The following is a 14,959-nucleotide window of genomic DNA, read 5'->3' on the forward strand; positions in this document are numbered from 1 at the left end:
CTAACATGCTCTATTCTTTGATCTTCACAATTTAGGACTTGAGAAAATGAGGTCTTATTGTTATCAGGTCACAATTTAGGACTTGATAAGAAGAGGTCTTATTGTTATCAGGTCACCCAATTAAAAATGATGGGAAATTTTGACTGTCACATGTTTAGTAGAAGGAAAGCCAGATTATATCCCTTGGCTTGCATTCTTTAGCATTGTTCTATTCTTCTGGAGGGAGATAAATGTTTCTGTAGGTAATAAAATTGATAGTTTCAGCAATTCTGCCAGATCTTGTATCAATTGCACATTTATTTTTTGTTTTGTTTATTTAGAATTTTTATTTTCCCAAATTACATGTAAAAACAAAATTTGACATCATTTTAAAAAAAAACTTTGTGTTCCAGAAAAAAACCAAAACCAAAATTTTGTGTTCCAAATTCTCTTCCTCCCTGCCTCCCTCATCCCGAACTCAAGCAATACAATATAAGTTATAAATGAATAGTCATGCAAAACATTTCTACATTAGCCAGGTTGTGAAGAAAACAGACAAAACCAAAACTTCAGATAAAGGAACTAACAAAAAATTATGCTTCAATCTACATTCAGGTACCATCAATTCTTTCTCTGTAGATGGACTGTATTTTTCATATGTACTTCAGAGTTGTCTTGGATCACTGCATTGCTGAAAATAACCAAGTCATTCACAGCAGATCATCTTACAATATTGCTGTTATTTTGTATACAGTACATGTCACTTTGTATCAGCTCATGTAGGTCTTTCCAGGTTTTTCTGATAGCATCCTGCTCATCATTTTTTAAATAGTAAACTACGTTTATACAGTACTTTAAAGAGAGATTTCCTTACAATAAACCCGTGAGGTTGTTAATTGCACATTTATAATTTTGTCTATGTGCTCAGTGTGTGGCACATGGTAGGTGCTTAAAACACTAGTGCTTTCTGAGTGATTAATAAAAGCAGGTAAAATGTATTAATTCTGAGCTCTGAGATTTAACTATATCAATTAGCTGCTGAATAAACATAGATTTAACTCTGTCAGTTTTCCCACTCTGAAACCTCCTGAAACATACAGTATGTCTTTCTGCATTGGTATATACATATCTTCTACAATATCCCCATTCTACCTCATTTTCATATTATCTTCTGCCTACTCTGTATTAGAGTATTATTGCTGTATTAGAATGGACACTTCTGGGGGCAGCTAGGTGACGCAGTGGATAAAGCACTGGCTCTGGATTCAGGAGGACCTGAGTTCAAATCCGCCCTCAGACACTTGACACTAGCTGTGTGACCCTGGGCAAGTCACTTAACCCCCATTGCCCTGCAATAAATTAAAAAAGAAGAAGAAGAATGGACACTCCTTAAGGGCAGGGACAGGTTATTTTTCTTCCTTTCTTTGATTCCCTGGTACATATCACCATGGCTGGAACAGATTAAGTGCTTAATATTAGCCAGTGATTACTGACTGACAGCCTTCATTTCTACAGGACTCTAAGTGTTTTGCCATACCCACAATTCTAAAACTTAAGACCCCATGGTTATTAAAACAAAACCAATTTCTCTCCATGTTCCATTTTCTCCTTTAGATATATCACATCTCCTTTTCACTCAGCCAGGATCCATCCCTACAAAGGTGCCAGTCCAGCCAACTAAACTTCATGTAAATCTCTGTGCAAACTTTACCTGTGAGAATGATGGCATCTGCGTTATCCGTCAGGACAAAGCAGAATGCAGGTAAGAAAATGGCTTAGTATCTCCAGGCACATTTTGATCTATTTTACTTCTTTGTGCAGTGTCTCCAGCTACAAAAAAAAAAAAAAAGAGGTTTAAAAGTTGATGAAAAGTATTACCCGCCCCTCCCCCCAAGCCTCAGAATGCTGCTGATAAAATATTCATAGAATCTTATGATCGTAGACTTAGAGCTGAATAGACATGTCAAACTTGACATATCCAAAGACAGAGCTCATTATCTTCCCCCCCAAACCCTTTCCTCTTCCCAGCTTCCATTTTATTGTCAAGGGCACCATCATCCTACCAATCACCTATGTATTCTTAATGCCTAACTTGTACTCATCCCAGATAGTCGATGTGTTGTCAATTTTTTGTTTATACCTTTACAACATCTTTCGTATACATCCCCTTTCCTTCACTCACAAGTCTGCTACCATGATGAAGACCCTCATCACCTGGCACAAGCTATCTCAATAGCCTGGTCATGTTCTCTCTGCCTCATCTCTTCATCTTCTGTTATATGTTCTAGTCAGTTGCCAAAATAGTTTTCCTAAAGCCCAGATTTAACTTCCTTACTTCTGTACCTAGGAAACTTTGGTGCTTCCCTATTACCTCCAGGAGCAAATGTACAATCCCTGATTTGTCTTTTAAAACCTTTCACAATCAGGCCCCTTCCTACCTTTTCAGTCTTCTCACACTTTATTCCTCTTCACAGTCCACTACTGTGACACTGGCCTTCTTGCTGATCCTCTCCTTCTGTATTTCTGCTTCTTGGCTTGTCTGGTTTTCTTCAACACTCAGTTTAAATCTCTTGAACCTTCTGCAAGAGGCCTTTCCTGACATCTCCTCCCACCGCATCTCCCCCACCACTGCTAATGCCTTCCTTAGAAATTTACCTCCTATTTACACTAGATATATTTTGTATGTATGCAGTTGTTTGTATGTTATATCACTACCTAGTATGTGAGTTCCTTGAGGGCAGAGACCATATTTTCACCTTTTTCTGTATCACCAGGACTTAGAACAATGCTAGGCATATAATAAAGTACTTGATAAATGCTTGTTGATAGACTGAATACATCTAATCCTGTGAGGAAGAAAAATATTTTTTCTAACTCAAAGAAGTTGAAGATTTTGCACTTATAATATATAAAATGGTTAATATTTCCATTAAATAGTGGGAATGAAAAAAGATGCTTTTTACTTTTTATTATGAGGCCAGTAATGAATCAGTAGTGCAGAGTGATGTGATAGGAAAAATTTAGAATTATAAGTCAGGAATCCTTGGTCAAATTCCATCTCTTTCACCTTTTCTAAGCCTCAGTTTTTTCATAAATAAAATGAATATAATGCTTTAAAGAGTCTGACCTAGCAATATGCACAGGAAAAGCATATATAGATAAAAGAATGACTATTTCCAGATCTATGATATACAGCTAAATAATCATTGAATTAGTCTAACAATATATCTATCTTGGAGAGACTCTACATATGGATAGTGAACTGACTCCATGATTTATTAAGAAAAAATAGACTGGGATATTTTTGAGGAATTCTATGTACTTTGGACAATCCTGAGCTGCTCTCAAAACTGAAATCCAACTTTTTTAGCAATAGTATTCTTCCAGTGATACAATGTAGCTATGAATCAGAGAACACTACAATCTCTAAAGGATAAAAATTGCAAGAAACTGAAAGTGTAAAAAAGTGATCTGTGTGTTAGAGATATAAGTAGACAGTATCAACACATTATCCACACATTATCAACAATGATTTGCACACAAGAAGTTGTACAGAAGGTCATTCTCCCCCAGATCTATTATCAGAAAAGGAAGTAGGCCAGCCATGTTGCAAAGTGATGAACAACAGATGGATGATCTGGGTATTGTACTTATATCCCCTTTTTTTTAGATTAAAAATTTGACAAATTAGTAAGCATTTATTTTGTCTCCTTGATACATAACTACTTATTGTTAGAAGGTCACCTTTATTGAATAAAAAGAAGAACCAGACTTTGAAACAAATATGCATAGTCAAGCAAAACAAATGCCTATATTGGCCATTTTCAAAAATCCATGACTTGGGGACAACTACGTGGCACAGTGGATAAAGCACCAGCCCTGGATTCAGGAGGACCTGAGTTCAAATCCAGTCTCAGACACTTGACACTTACTAGCTGTGTGACCCTGGGCAAGTCACTTAACCCTCATTGCCCTGCAAAAAAAATCTATGACTCATTCTCCATATTGAGTCTATCACGTCTCTGACAGGAGAGATGTCTACATTATTTATCACTGGTCCTCTGGAATCATGCCTGATTGTGGTGTTGAATAGAGCCATTAATAATAATAGTCATGATAGCTTTATCATGAGCATTTATACAGTGCTCACTAAGTGCCAGACCCTGTGCTAAACACTTCACAATTATTCTCTCATTTGATCCTCGCAACAACCCTGGGAAGTGGGTGTGCTTATCATCCCCATTTTGCAGATGAGGAAACTGAAGCAAGCAGAGGTTTAAGTGACTTGGACAGGGTCTTAGAATCAGTAAGTGTCTGAGGTAAACTTTGAATTGAGATTTTCCAGGCTCGGTGCACTATCCACTGACCCACTGCACTGCCCTGGTGATGAGTTAGTGGAAAAAACTAGGAGAATTAATATCTGTCATTTTCTGTTCATTTCACATGCCAGTATTCCCAGCATTTCCTTCCATCATTTCTTAGGGCAACCTAGTATTCTATTACAATGATATGCCATAATTGCTTCAGCCATTCCCCAGTTGATGGGCACTCCCATAAGCTAACTCCTTTCCTGATGATACAACTCCTGGAGATGACCTTCTATGTCATTTCTCATGCATAAGTCATCATTGATAATGTTACAGTCTAATTATGTCCACCACAATCTTCCTTTTGCACTTTGGACGCCTTGAAATTTTGATCATTTAGAGACTGTGGTGCTTTATGATTCACAGCTACATTATATCACTGGAGGAAAACTGCTATTAAAAAGATCAAATTTTAGTTATTTGCTCTAACAAAAATATATGTTATAGATATTTTTGTACATATGGGTCCATTTTCTCTTTGACCACTTAGAGTTATCATAAAACTGGTAATGGAATCACTGGTTTCAAGGATATATGCAGTTTAACAAATATTGTGATATTCCCAAATACTTCACATTCTAAATTGCTTTCCCTAAATCAGTCAGACCAATTCACTGCTCCAGAAACAGTACATCAATATGTCTGTTTTCCCACGGACACTTCATATTAATCACTTTCTTTTGTTGCCAACCTCGATAATTTGATATATGTTAAGGGGAACTTCAAAACAACTTTCATGTTCACTTCTGTGATTATTAGCATTGTGGAGCTTTTTTCATATGGTTTTTGATATCGTGGATTCCATCCCTTAAGATCTAGCTATTAAAATTATTTAACTATTTAACCATTGAAGAATGGCTCTTTTTACAAATTTGAATCACTTCCTTATATAGCTTAGAAATGGGAACTTTATTGGAAAACTTACAGCAAATATTTGTTTCCCTCCTAACCTCAGCTGCTTGATTTTGGAACTTGTCTTTGGAACTTATGATGGTATGGTATGAAGTACTGGTCTAAACCTGATTTCTGTCAGACTTCTTTTCAAGTTTTCCAAGCAATTTTTGTTGAATAGTTCTTCCCTCTCTAGTTATAGACTTTGGGTTTTGGACACAGGATACTGTGTTCATTTGCTTCTCAATGTTGTACACGTATATACTTAATGTTAAAAAAACCTAAAAAGAAGCTTTCAGCATGTTGCATAGTTTTTTTATGGGAGACCTAGAAGATGGCATGGATGTGGGCCAGACATAAGGAACATGAATGGATGTATTATGAGTTATACTGTTGGAAGGAGCATTCACATTGATATGTTCACAGATCCATGGAAGTACTTGGTATGATATTTGTACCTCCTGTCCAGAAGATTGTGATGAAGAAAGTTATTTATTTGTAAGCTTTAAAACATTATAAAACTCAAATATTACATGTTCCGAGTTTCTTAGTCACAGATAATATTTTTACTTAATAGTATTTTTTCCAATTATATGTAAAGATAGTTTTCAACATTCATTTTTTGTAAGATTTTGTGTTCCAAATTTTTCTCCCTCCCTTCCTTCTCTCCCTCCCCCCCCCCCCAGATAGAAAGTAATCTGATACAGGTTATAAATGTACAATCATGTTAAAATATTTCAACATTAGTCAAATCACAGATAATATTAATTTATCAACCATTTATTAAGTGCCTATGATATACCTGCTATTGTCCTAAGTGCTAGGGATACAAAGAAAGGCCAAGAAACAAACAATAGTTCAACCCTCAGTAACTCCCAGTCTAAAGGAGGAGACAACATACAAACAAGCAAGGATAAACTGCAGATAATCTACAGGGAAGTCACTAGCTTTGAGGGATATACAAAGATCTTTTAGAAGGTAAGAGATTTAGTTGGGACTTTAAGGAATTCAGGAACTTTTAAAAGTAAAATAAGCTTGTGAAAATTTAATGAATAAAAAGTAACTAAGGAAAAAAAATTAATCAAATACTATCCAGAATTAAAATTAAATAAATATTTCCCTTTTTAAAACAAAAAAATTATACAACCAGAAAGTAAAGTCTTAATATGCAGTTACAAAGTGTCAAAATGTCCCAAGTGTAGAAGAACAACTCATTGTTAATTCATTAATTATTGAACAAACTGCACCCAAATACCTTAATATTACACCTTTATTGATACTATCATAGCTTTTGACTGGGTTCTGCACTCATGGCCCAAGGAGGATGAGAATAGTATAACTTTTAATTTATTTTAATTTATTTTTGGGGGGTGAGGCAATTGGAGTTAAGTGACTTGCCCGGGGTCACACAGCTAGTAAGTTTCAAGTGTCTGAGGTCAGATTTGAACTCAGGTCCTCCTGAATCCAGGGCTGGTGCTTTATCCACTGGGCAACCTAGCTGCCCCAATAGTAGAACTTTTAAAGTCTATGTAGAAAACTGTTTTCTATTTAAAACTTGTCACCTATGCAATAATGTCAAAAACAAAACTATCACATCAAGTCATGAGGTTCTACTAAAAACACATTAACCAACTTACTGTCAATGAGCTTCCAATCAAATGGAGGAGGTAACAACTATATGTAAAACAATACACGGCAAAAATATATAGTGAATAAGTATAAATATATACAAAGGTGTTAAATAGGAGGTTACTTGAAACGGAAGTTACTAGTAGTTGGGAATATTAGGAAAGGCTTCATGCAGACAATAGTGCCTGAGCTGCATCTTATAGGAAGAGGGGGACTTTGCGAGGTGGAGATGAGGAGGAAAACAATCCAGGCATGGGGAAGGGCCAGTGCAAAGGGAGGAACAAAGGCCCAGAGAGGGAAAATGAAGCACTGTATATGAAGAACAGAGAGAAGCCATTTTGGGAGGAGGGGGAGTACCATCCAATGAAGTTTACAAGATAGGTTGGAGCCAGATTTTGTATGGTTTAAAAAACTAAACAGTGGAGTTTATAATGTGTCTTAGAGGCAATAGGAAGCCACTAGAATTAGTCACATAGTCTACAATTAAGGGACTTATTTTGGTAGTGGTGTGTAGGATGTATTAGAGGGGTGAGAGATGTGAGACAGGGAGACCAATTAGGAGATTATTAAATATGAAGTTCTGACTGACACGTATTGGCTAGATAAGGTTGGGCTGGTCACTTCAGCTCCTTGGGCTTCAATTTTCTCTTCAATGAAATGAGTGGGTTGGAATAGATTATCTCAAAATTCCTTCTACCTAAATTCTATGATTTTATTCATACGATCAGGTACACCATACTGTGCTTTTTTGGAGAGAAAAGGTCACAAGTATACAACATTTATACAGCCTGATGGGTATGTGTGTTGGGGCTGGGGTGGGGGATGCTGTTTAGGGTATGTACTACACATAGCAGTCATATTCATTAGATAAATTTATTTAAGCTTTGCAGTTTTTCCAATGCCAGGTAGAGAGGAATTTCATTCTCCCTCCCTCACTGCATTCATATGGTTTCCTTAAGAGGGCCCAGACTATAGAACGTACAGACATATCCTAGGTTCAGATCTATTTACCACTTTGCCCATTATTGGCTACTCTGGCATCCAATAAATTGCTGCATCTTTCCAAAAGTTAGAGCTTTCTCTTTCTCATATAATGTATCTTAGGCTCCCAATACTCTAGTCAGAATTTATACAATTCAAGACTTAAGTGGACTGATGCTGAGTGAAGTGAGCAGAACCAGGAGAACATTGTACACCGTAACAGCAACATTGTGTGATGATCAACTGTGATAGACTTGGCTCTTCTCAGCAAAGCAATGACCCAAGACAATTCCAAAGAACTCACGATGGAAAATGTTCTCCACATCCAGAAAAAAGAATTGGATTCTAAATGTAGATTGAACCATACTGTTTCTACTTTTTGGTTGTGTGTTTTTTTTCTTTTTTTGAGGTTTTTCCTTGTGTTCTGATTCTTCTTTAACAACAAGACTAATGTAGAAATATGTTTAACGTGATTATACATATATAATATATAACAAATTGCTTTCTGACTTAGGGAGCATGGAGGGAAAAGAGGGAGGGAGAAAAATTTGGAACTAAAAATCTTATGAAAACAAATGTTGCAAACTATCTTTACATGTAACTAGAAAATAATAAAATATTTTTATGAATTAAAAAATAAACTATACAATTCAACATTTTAAACTCCACAAATATGTATTTTCCTAGTGGTCTTTCTTGCTGTAGAGTGGTTGACACCTGTTTGAAAATGACCAGGCTGAATGTTAATGCAATAGCATTTTAAGCATGTCTTGCTATATTTTACAATACAATTTTATTTTTATTTTATAGGTGTCAATCAGGTGAAGGCTGGTGGTACAATGGAGAAAAATGTGAGAAGATGGGTTCCAACATGCACATCATAGTTATGACAGCTTTATTGGCTACAATAGTATTTACTTTTATGCTAATAGTGACTTTTTTGAATGTCTGTTTTATTAAGAAGAAATATAGAAAAAGGCACAATGCCAATGCATCAGATATCACCATAGAAAAAGTAAGTATTCAATAAAGTAATTGGATTAAAATGCTAAAAGAAAACCATACTCTGAGTTATTATAATAACAAATATTGTTTTCAGAGAAAAGATAATGAAGTATACTCTCTTCTGGGCAGAGAGGTATGGTTCTCTGGAGACAGGAAATTGAACACGGTTCTTCTAGTATTTGGTTTTGTTTGACTGATTTTCTGTGTTATAAGAAGAACTTAAGTTCTGGAGGGACAGAGAGAAATATCCAAAATGACATAAAAATGAAAGTCATCAATGAAACTGTTTTTTTTTGGTAAATTTAAAAATTTTAAACTTAAATACAAAACGAGAAAAAAATGTTGCTAAGTACACAGCAGAACATAAGAGGATTTAATATAAAACAATAAATTTCCATTTCAAGAGAACCTATATAATAAATGCTGCACATTGTTTTCAAAGCTGTCCAGATTTTCTTTGCTTCCTTGTTCATTTTCTTTTGTTCTCTGTTGTGTACTTTTTATTCTATCTTTTTTCCCTCTCACCTTCTCCCTCAAGAAGGGTACAATTAAGTATATATACATAAACAGATATAAATAAAATTAATAGAACACACAATTTATTATTTATTATTATATTATTTTAAATTATAATTAATTTATACAATATGTGTAATACATATATACACATATACATTTACATACACATATGTAAGACCATACCATACTTATTTCCACCATACTTATTCCATACTTATGTTATCTGTTTTTCTGAGGGTGGATAGCATCTTCCTTCATAATTCCAAGTTTTTCTATGTTTTTCCAAGTCAACCAGTTCATCATTTTCTTCACTACAGCAATATTCCAACCCAATCACATACTATCTGAGAGATTGTCTATGAAAGTTTCCCCTCAGTTTTCTGCATTCCTTCTGTTCTTGGCTATATAGGTTTTATTTATTCCAGGAAATTTTAATTTACAATAAACAAAATTATCCATTTTACGCTTCAACAATGCTCTTACCCTATAATATAGTCTAAAGTCTGATACTACTGAATCCACTTCCTTTACACCTTCCTTTGAAGTACCTGACCTTTTGTTCTTCCAAATGAGCTTTGTTATTATTTTTTCTAGTTCAGTAAAATATTTTTTAGTAATTTAATTGGGATGACATTAAATCAGTAGATTAATTAGGTAAGATTGTAATTTTAAAAATTATATTGGCTTTTCCCATGAACAATAAGTATTACTTCAATTATTTAGATGAGTTAATTTGTATAAAAAGTATTTTATGTTTATGTTCATAAATTCCTGTGTGTTTTGACAGGTATATGATCAGGTATTTTATACTGTCTAGTTATTATACATCATCTAATACTATTGCTGACACAGTATGGTTTCTCTATTTTTCTCTTTTAATTAAATCTATTTTAACTTTAACTTTGTCTGAGATCATGATTACTAACCCCTGTTTTTTTCCATAATAAATCCTACTCCTAACGTTTATTTTGTCTTGATGTGTATCTCTCATTTTTATAATGTTTCCTGAAAGCAACATATTGTTAAATTCAAATTTTTAATCTGATATCTGTTTCTATTATATGGGTAAATTCATCCCAATTGCATTCTAAGCTATAATTACTTGTGTTTTCCTCCTTTCTATTTTCTTCATTATCCTTCTCACCCTATTTACCCTATCCATTCTTACTACCTCTCCCCTTCTAGCTTCTTCTGTATCAATTCTTCCTTTTATGCCTCATCTGCATGAGAGAATTACTCCTTTTTATCTCTCCCTACAGTTTAATATATTTAGAATCACCCCATCAAGTTCAGCTCAACCCAGCCTTTCTTTCTTTCTTTTTTTTTTTCTTTTGTGAGGCAATTGGGGTTAAGTAACTTGCCCAGGGTAACACAGCTAGTAAGTGTTAAGTGTCTGAGGACGGATTTGAACTCAGGTCCTCCTGAATCCAAGGCTGGTGCTCTATCCACTGCGCTACCTAGCCGCCCCAACCCAGCCTTTCTTTGTAACTGCCCAAATAATAATGACAGTCATGAGTACCGCTTATATTTTCACATATAAAAAGCAAACACTTTGTCCTTATCGAGTCCCTTGCAATTGGTCTTTAATGTTTGCCTTTTATTTCTCCTGGATGTTATTTGTTGAATTTCCCCTTAAGTTCTGGGGTTTTTTTTGGTCACAGAAACCTGAAAGTCTTTCAATTCATTACATGTCCATTCTCCCCCCCTCCTCCCCCATTTAGCATTATACTTAACTTTGCTGGATAAGTTATACTTGTTCATAACCCCAACTCTTTTGGTCCATGGAATATAGTATTCTAAAACCTGTGGTCCTTTAACGTTGTAGCTGCTAGGTCTTGTGTATTGTAGCTCCATGATATTGATTTTTTCTTGTTGTTTTCCAATATCTTTTCCTTAACCTAGGAGCTTTGAAATTTGGCTATGATATTCCTGGAAGTTTTTCTCCTGCAATCTCTTTCAAGTTTTAGTGGATTCTTCCCCCACCCCCCAACATTTCTGCTTTACCTTTCTGTTTTGGAACTCCAGGGCAATTTTCCTTGATAATTTCTTGTAATAATGTATCAAGATTCCTTTTTCATCACAATTTTCAGGTAGTCTGACTATTCTGCCTATTTATTGATTGATTCTTTTTCCTATTCATTCATCCATCTATCCATCCATTAATCATTTATCTATTTATTTACTCATCCATCCATCCATTTATTTATTTGTTTGCTTGCTTGCTCATTCATTTGTTCATTCATTCATTCGCTCATGCACTTATTTATTTATTAATCCATTTATTTAATTGATCATTCATTCATTGTTTTATTTTGTTTTTAGCATTATTTCTGAGGTCTGTCTTAAGCTCTCTTCTTCACTCCTAAGCCACAGCTAGGGCCTTCAGCCACACTGTCCCACAAATGATTTTGTTCCTTGCAGTCCCTCTGGTGGCTGCAAACTACAGCTGTCCTCTTTGCCCAGGAACTGAAACCAGGGACTCTGTTCTCCCGTAAAGTGCCCACAGCTCACAGCATCCCTACCCCTCACCACTGTACTCACCAGCTGTTTTAGCTCCTTCTCCCTGCAGTCATAGCCTGGTCAGCAGTTGTGCCCGCATCATCAACATTGGAAGGTCTTTCAATCTTCTCTTGCTCAACCATCCAACCCCCTAACTGTGAGATGGAAGTTTCTAAGGCTAAGCCTACCTCTTAACCCTTCTAATTCCAGGGCTTGTTTTTTGTTGATTCTGCAGAGTCATTCTGGAGGTGTTTGTACTTCATTCAGGCTGAACCTCTGACCCTGAAGGTTGGGTCTTTTCTGGGGTCTTCTCAGATTGTCTTAGGAGAACAACTGCTCTACCCTGTGTTTACTTCTGCTGCTCTGAGGCAATGTTCTGTTTGTTTTTGTTTTGTTTTGTTTTGTTTTTGTGGAGGAAATCCAGAGAGCTGAAAGTTTTCTAATCTACTCTACCATCTTCCCAGAATCTTTTCTAAAACTTATTTTTAAAAAGAAAGACAGGGGCAGCTAGGTGGTGCAGTGGATAGAGCACCAGCCCTGGAGTCAGGAGGACCTGAGTTCAAATCCAGCCTCAGATGCTTGACACTGGGCAAGTCACTTAACCCCTATTGCCTCCCCCTCCAAAAAAAGACAGAGTACTATTATAAGTACTACATAGTTGGTAAGCTCAGGGCTCTAAGGAGTTCCTCCTAGATTCACAGACTTATTTTTCTTTTACGTGTAACAAATTATGACAGGTGGTATTATCATCCCCATTTTACAAAAAGGGAACTGAGTCAGACAGAGATTAAGTGACTTACCCAAGATCACACAGGTAATGTGTCTAAAGCAGAATTTGAACTCAGGTAGGTGTTACTGACTCCAAACTCAGTGCTCTATCCTCTGTAACACCAAGCTGCCTCTTAAGGTCATATATGGACCATCTCATATTATAGAACAAGTGTCAAAGGTAGGATCTGAACATAGGACTTCCCCACTTCAAATCTAGCACTCTTTCTATTAGTAAAGATGTTTAGTTTAGACAGTTCTCAGTATTTGGTTCTCATATGTCGCACAGTACTTTTTTAAAAATAGGAAATAATTTGATTTTTGGAATGCTTTCCACCTTAAATTCACAAATAATATGGATATATCTGAAGTCCTGGGAGTTCAGATATAATAATGAAGCCACAGTAGGAGGAGGTGGGTCATTTCCACTGATCTTCCTCTTCTGCTGTAATACTTCTTGTGCCCTATTCAGTTTATGGAGGGGATAGCCATGACCACATAGAGGGAGAGAAAGAGCATGGATTTCTTTCACTGTTTTCTCCCTGATCTTCTGCCTGCTGACTTGTACTTTTGCTGAGGAAGGACTGAAGGATGATGATTGATGATGGTGATGGTGATGGTGATGGTGATGGTGTTGGGAGGTGGTATAGTTCAGGGGAAAGAGCACCGGTGGGAGAGGGCCTGGGTCAATTCAGATCCTGTCTCTGATTCTCACCACCTGTGTGATCTTGGGCAATTTGTTTAATCTCCTCGGGTCTGTTGGCCCATAGGACTAGATGGTTTCTGAGAGGCCTTCCAGCTTTAGGTAGCTGAGTTTACTAAAAGGCCTTTCTTGTTGGCCCAGCTCATGTTGGGGGAGGTTTTGGAGCTTGTTCTCCTAGAGAAGATTATTCCCAAATGCTTTATCTAGGGTTAGTAATAAGTAAATAGATGCAAGGACAAAGCTAAGGTCTTTATGATTGACCTCACATAATCCACAAATTTAAGTCACTCAGATTCTCATCACTGGGGTCATGCTGGATGCCTCACTTTCCCTCCCCCTGCACCTTATCCTACATTATTCTCCTTTATGTGCTTAGTGTTCCACCATACAGGCCTACTCACTGTTACTCCCACATGACTTCCCCCTCTCATCTCCTGGCCTTGCACTGGCTTTCTCCCATGCTTGGGAGGCATTCTCTCCTCTTCTCTATCTCTTGGAATCCTTTGTTTTCTTTAAGAATCAAGTTCTTCTTTCTGCTTGAAGCCTCTTATCTACTTTATATGGATTTCCCATGCACACATACATATATACAAACATGCATATATATATATAGACATAGACATGCATATACACATATATGTATCTATAAATACATATACATATATGCACATATAGCCACGCAGGTGGTCTTATATACACACATGTGTATATGTGTAGATAGATATGTATATTTATAAATATACATGTATACATATTCACACACACACACACACACACACACACATATATATATATATATATATATGTGTGTGTGTGTGTGTGTGTGTGTGTATCCCTCATCAGAGGAGGAGTTCCTCGAGGACAGAGACTGTTTTTCTTTTCGTCTTTATATCCACAGTATCTAGTTTGGTGCCTTCAACATAAAAGGTACTTAAGTACTTAAACACTTAATAGATTCTTGATTGATTGAGATTAATACTGTACAAAAAATTAATTATTAACTATAACCTGGAAAAATTATAATAACTGTGCTTATGATAAATTATAAGTATATGAAAAATTATAGGTTTAGAGAAATTATAATTGGGCTGTAAGTCCTGCCACAGTCGCCATTCAAATGTAAAAGATTTTTGATGACTAGCCTAATTTGGGGGGACTAATTTGATTGGAGGACTAATCTGGGGACTTTTGACTGTTTGGCTATCTGACTTTGTTAATTTAATGTGGGCTGTTTATAAAGTTCCACCACACTGCTCCACTCCCAAAATTGGTAAGCAAAATATTAAGAAGCCTCTTAACCAAATAATCAAAGCAGAGTTTATTTATGAGATACTATTGAAAATTAAGAATACAGGGAAATAAAATGTACAACCTGACTGCATTGGGGCTTCTCTTTCCACTGTGTCTCTTTGGAACTTCTTGAATACAATAAGGGCCTTAGCCGCCGCTTGCCTTAGGGCACTCAGGTACTTTATTCTAACCCTGAGCCCCTTTCACTTTGTAAATCCCCCTGCTTCTAACTTTTCTCTCCTTACTGCCACCACTGAACCCCTGTGTTTCTCTCTCACCAACCTTCTGTCTGTCTGCTCCATCAGTCTGCCCTTCAGCCTCTCTTTTC

At 36.2% G+C, this 14,959-nt stretch overlaps 1 protein-coding gene across 1 annotated transcript in view; it reads left to right on the top strand.

Moving 5' to 3' along the window:
• The window catches only part of LOC122747982 (meprin A subunit beta-like), a 47,401-nt gene extending 35,477 nt beyond the window's left edge, over nucleotides 1-11,924 (top strand). Inside the window, exons 13-16 of the mRNA XM_043993736.1 lie at nucleotides 1,594-1,741; nucleotides 8,658-8,862; nucleotides 10,159-10,170; nucleotides 11,793-11,924. Coding sequence (XP_043849671.1) covers nucleotides 1,594-1,741; nucleotides 8,658-8,862; nucleotides 10,159-10,170; nucleotides 11,793-11,924 — 497 coding nt within the window. The remainder of the gene's footprint in view (nucleotides 1-1,593; nucleotides 1,742-8,657; nucleotides 8,863-10,158; nucleotides 10,171-11,792) is intronic.
• Nucleotides 11,925-14,959: the final 3,035 nt, after the last annotated feature.

This window comes from Dromiciops gliroides, chromosome 1 (assembly GCF_019393635.1).
Source record: "Dromiciops gliroides isolate mDroGli1 chromosome 1, mDroGli1.pri, whole genome shotgun sequence".
Lineage (NCBI taxonomy): Eukaryota > Metazoa > Chordata > Mammalia > Microbiotheria > Microbiotheriidae > Dromiciops > Dromiciops gliroides.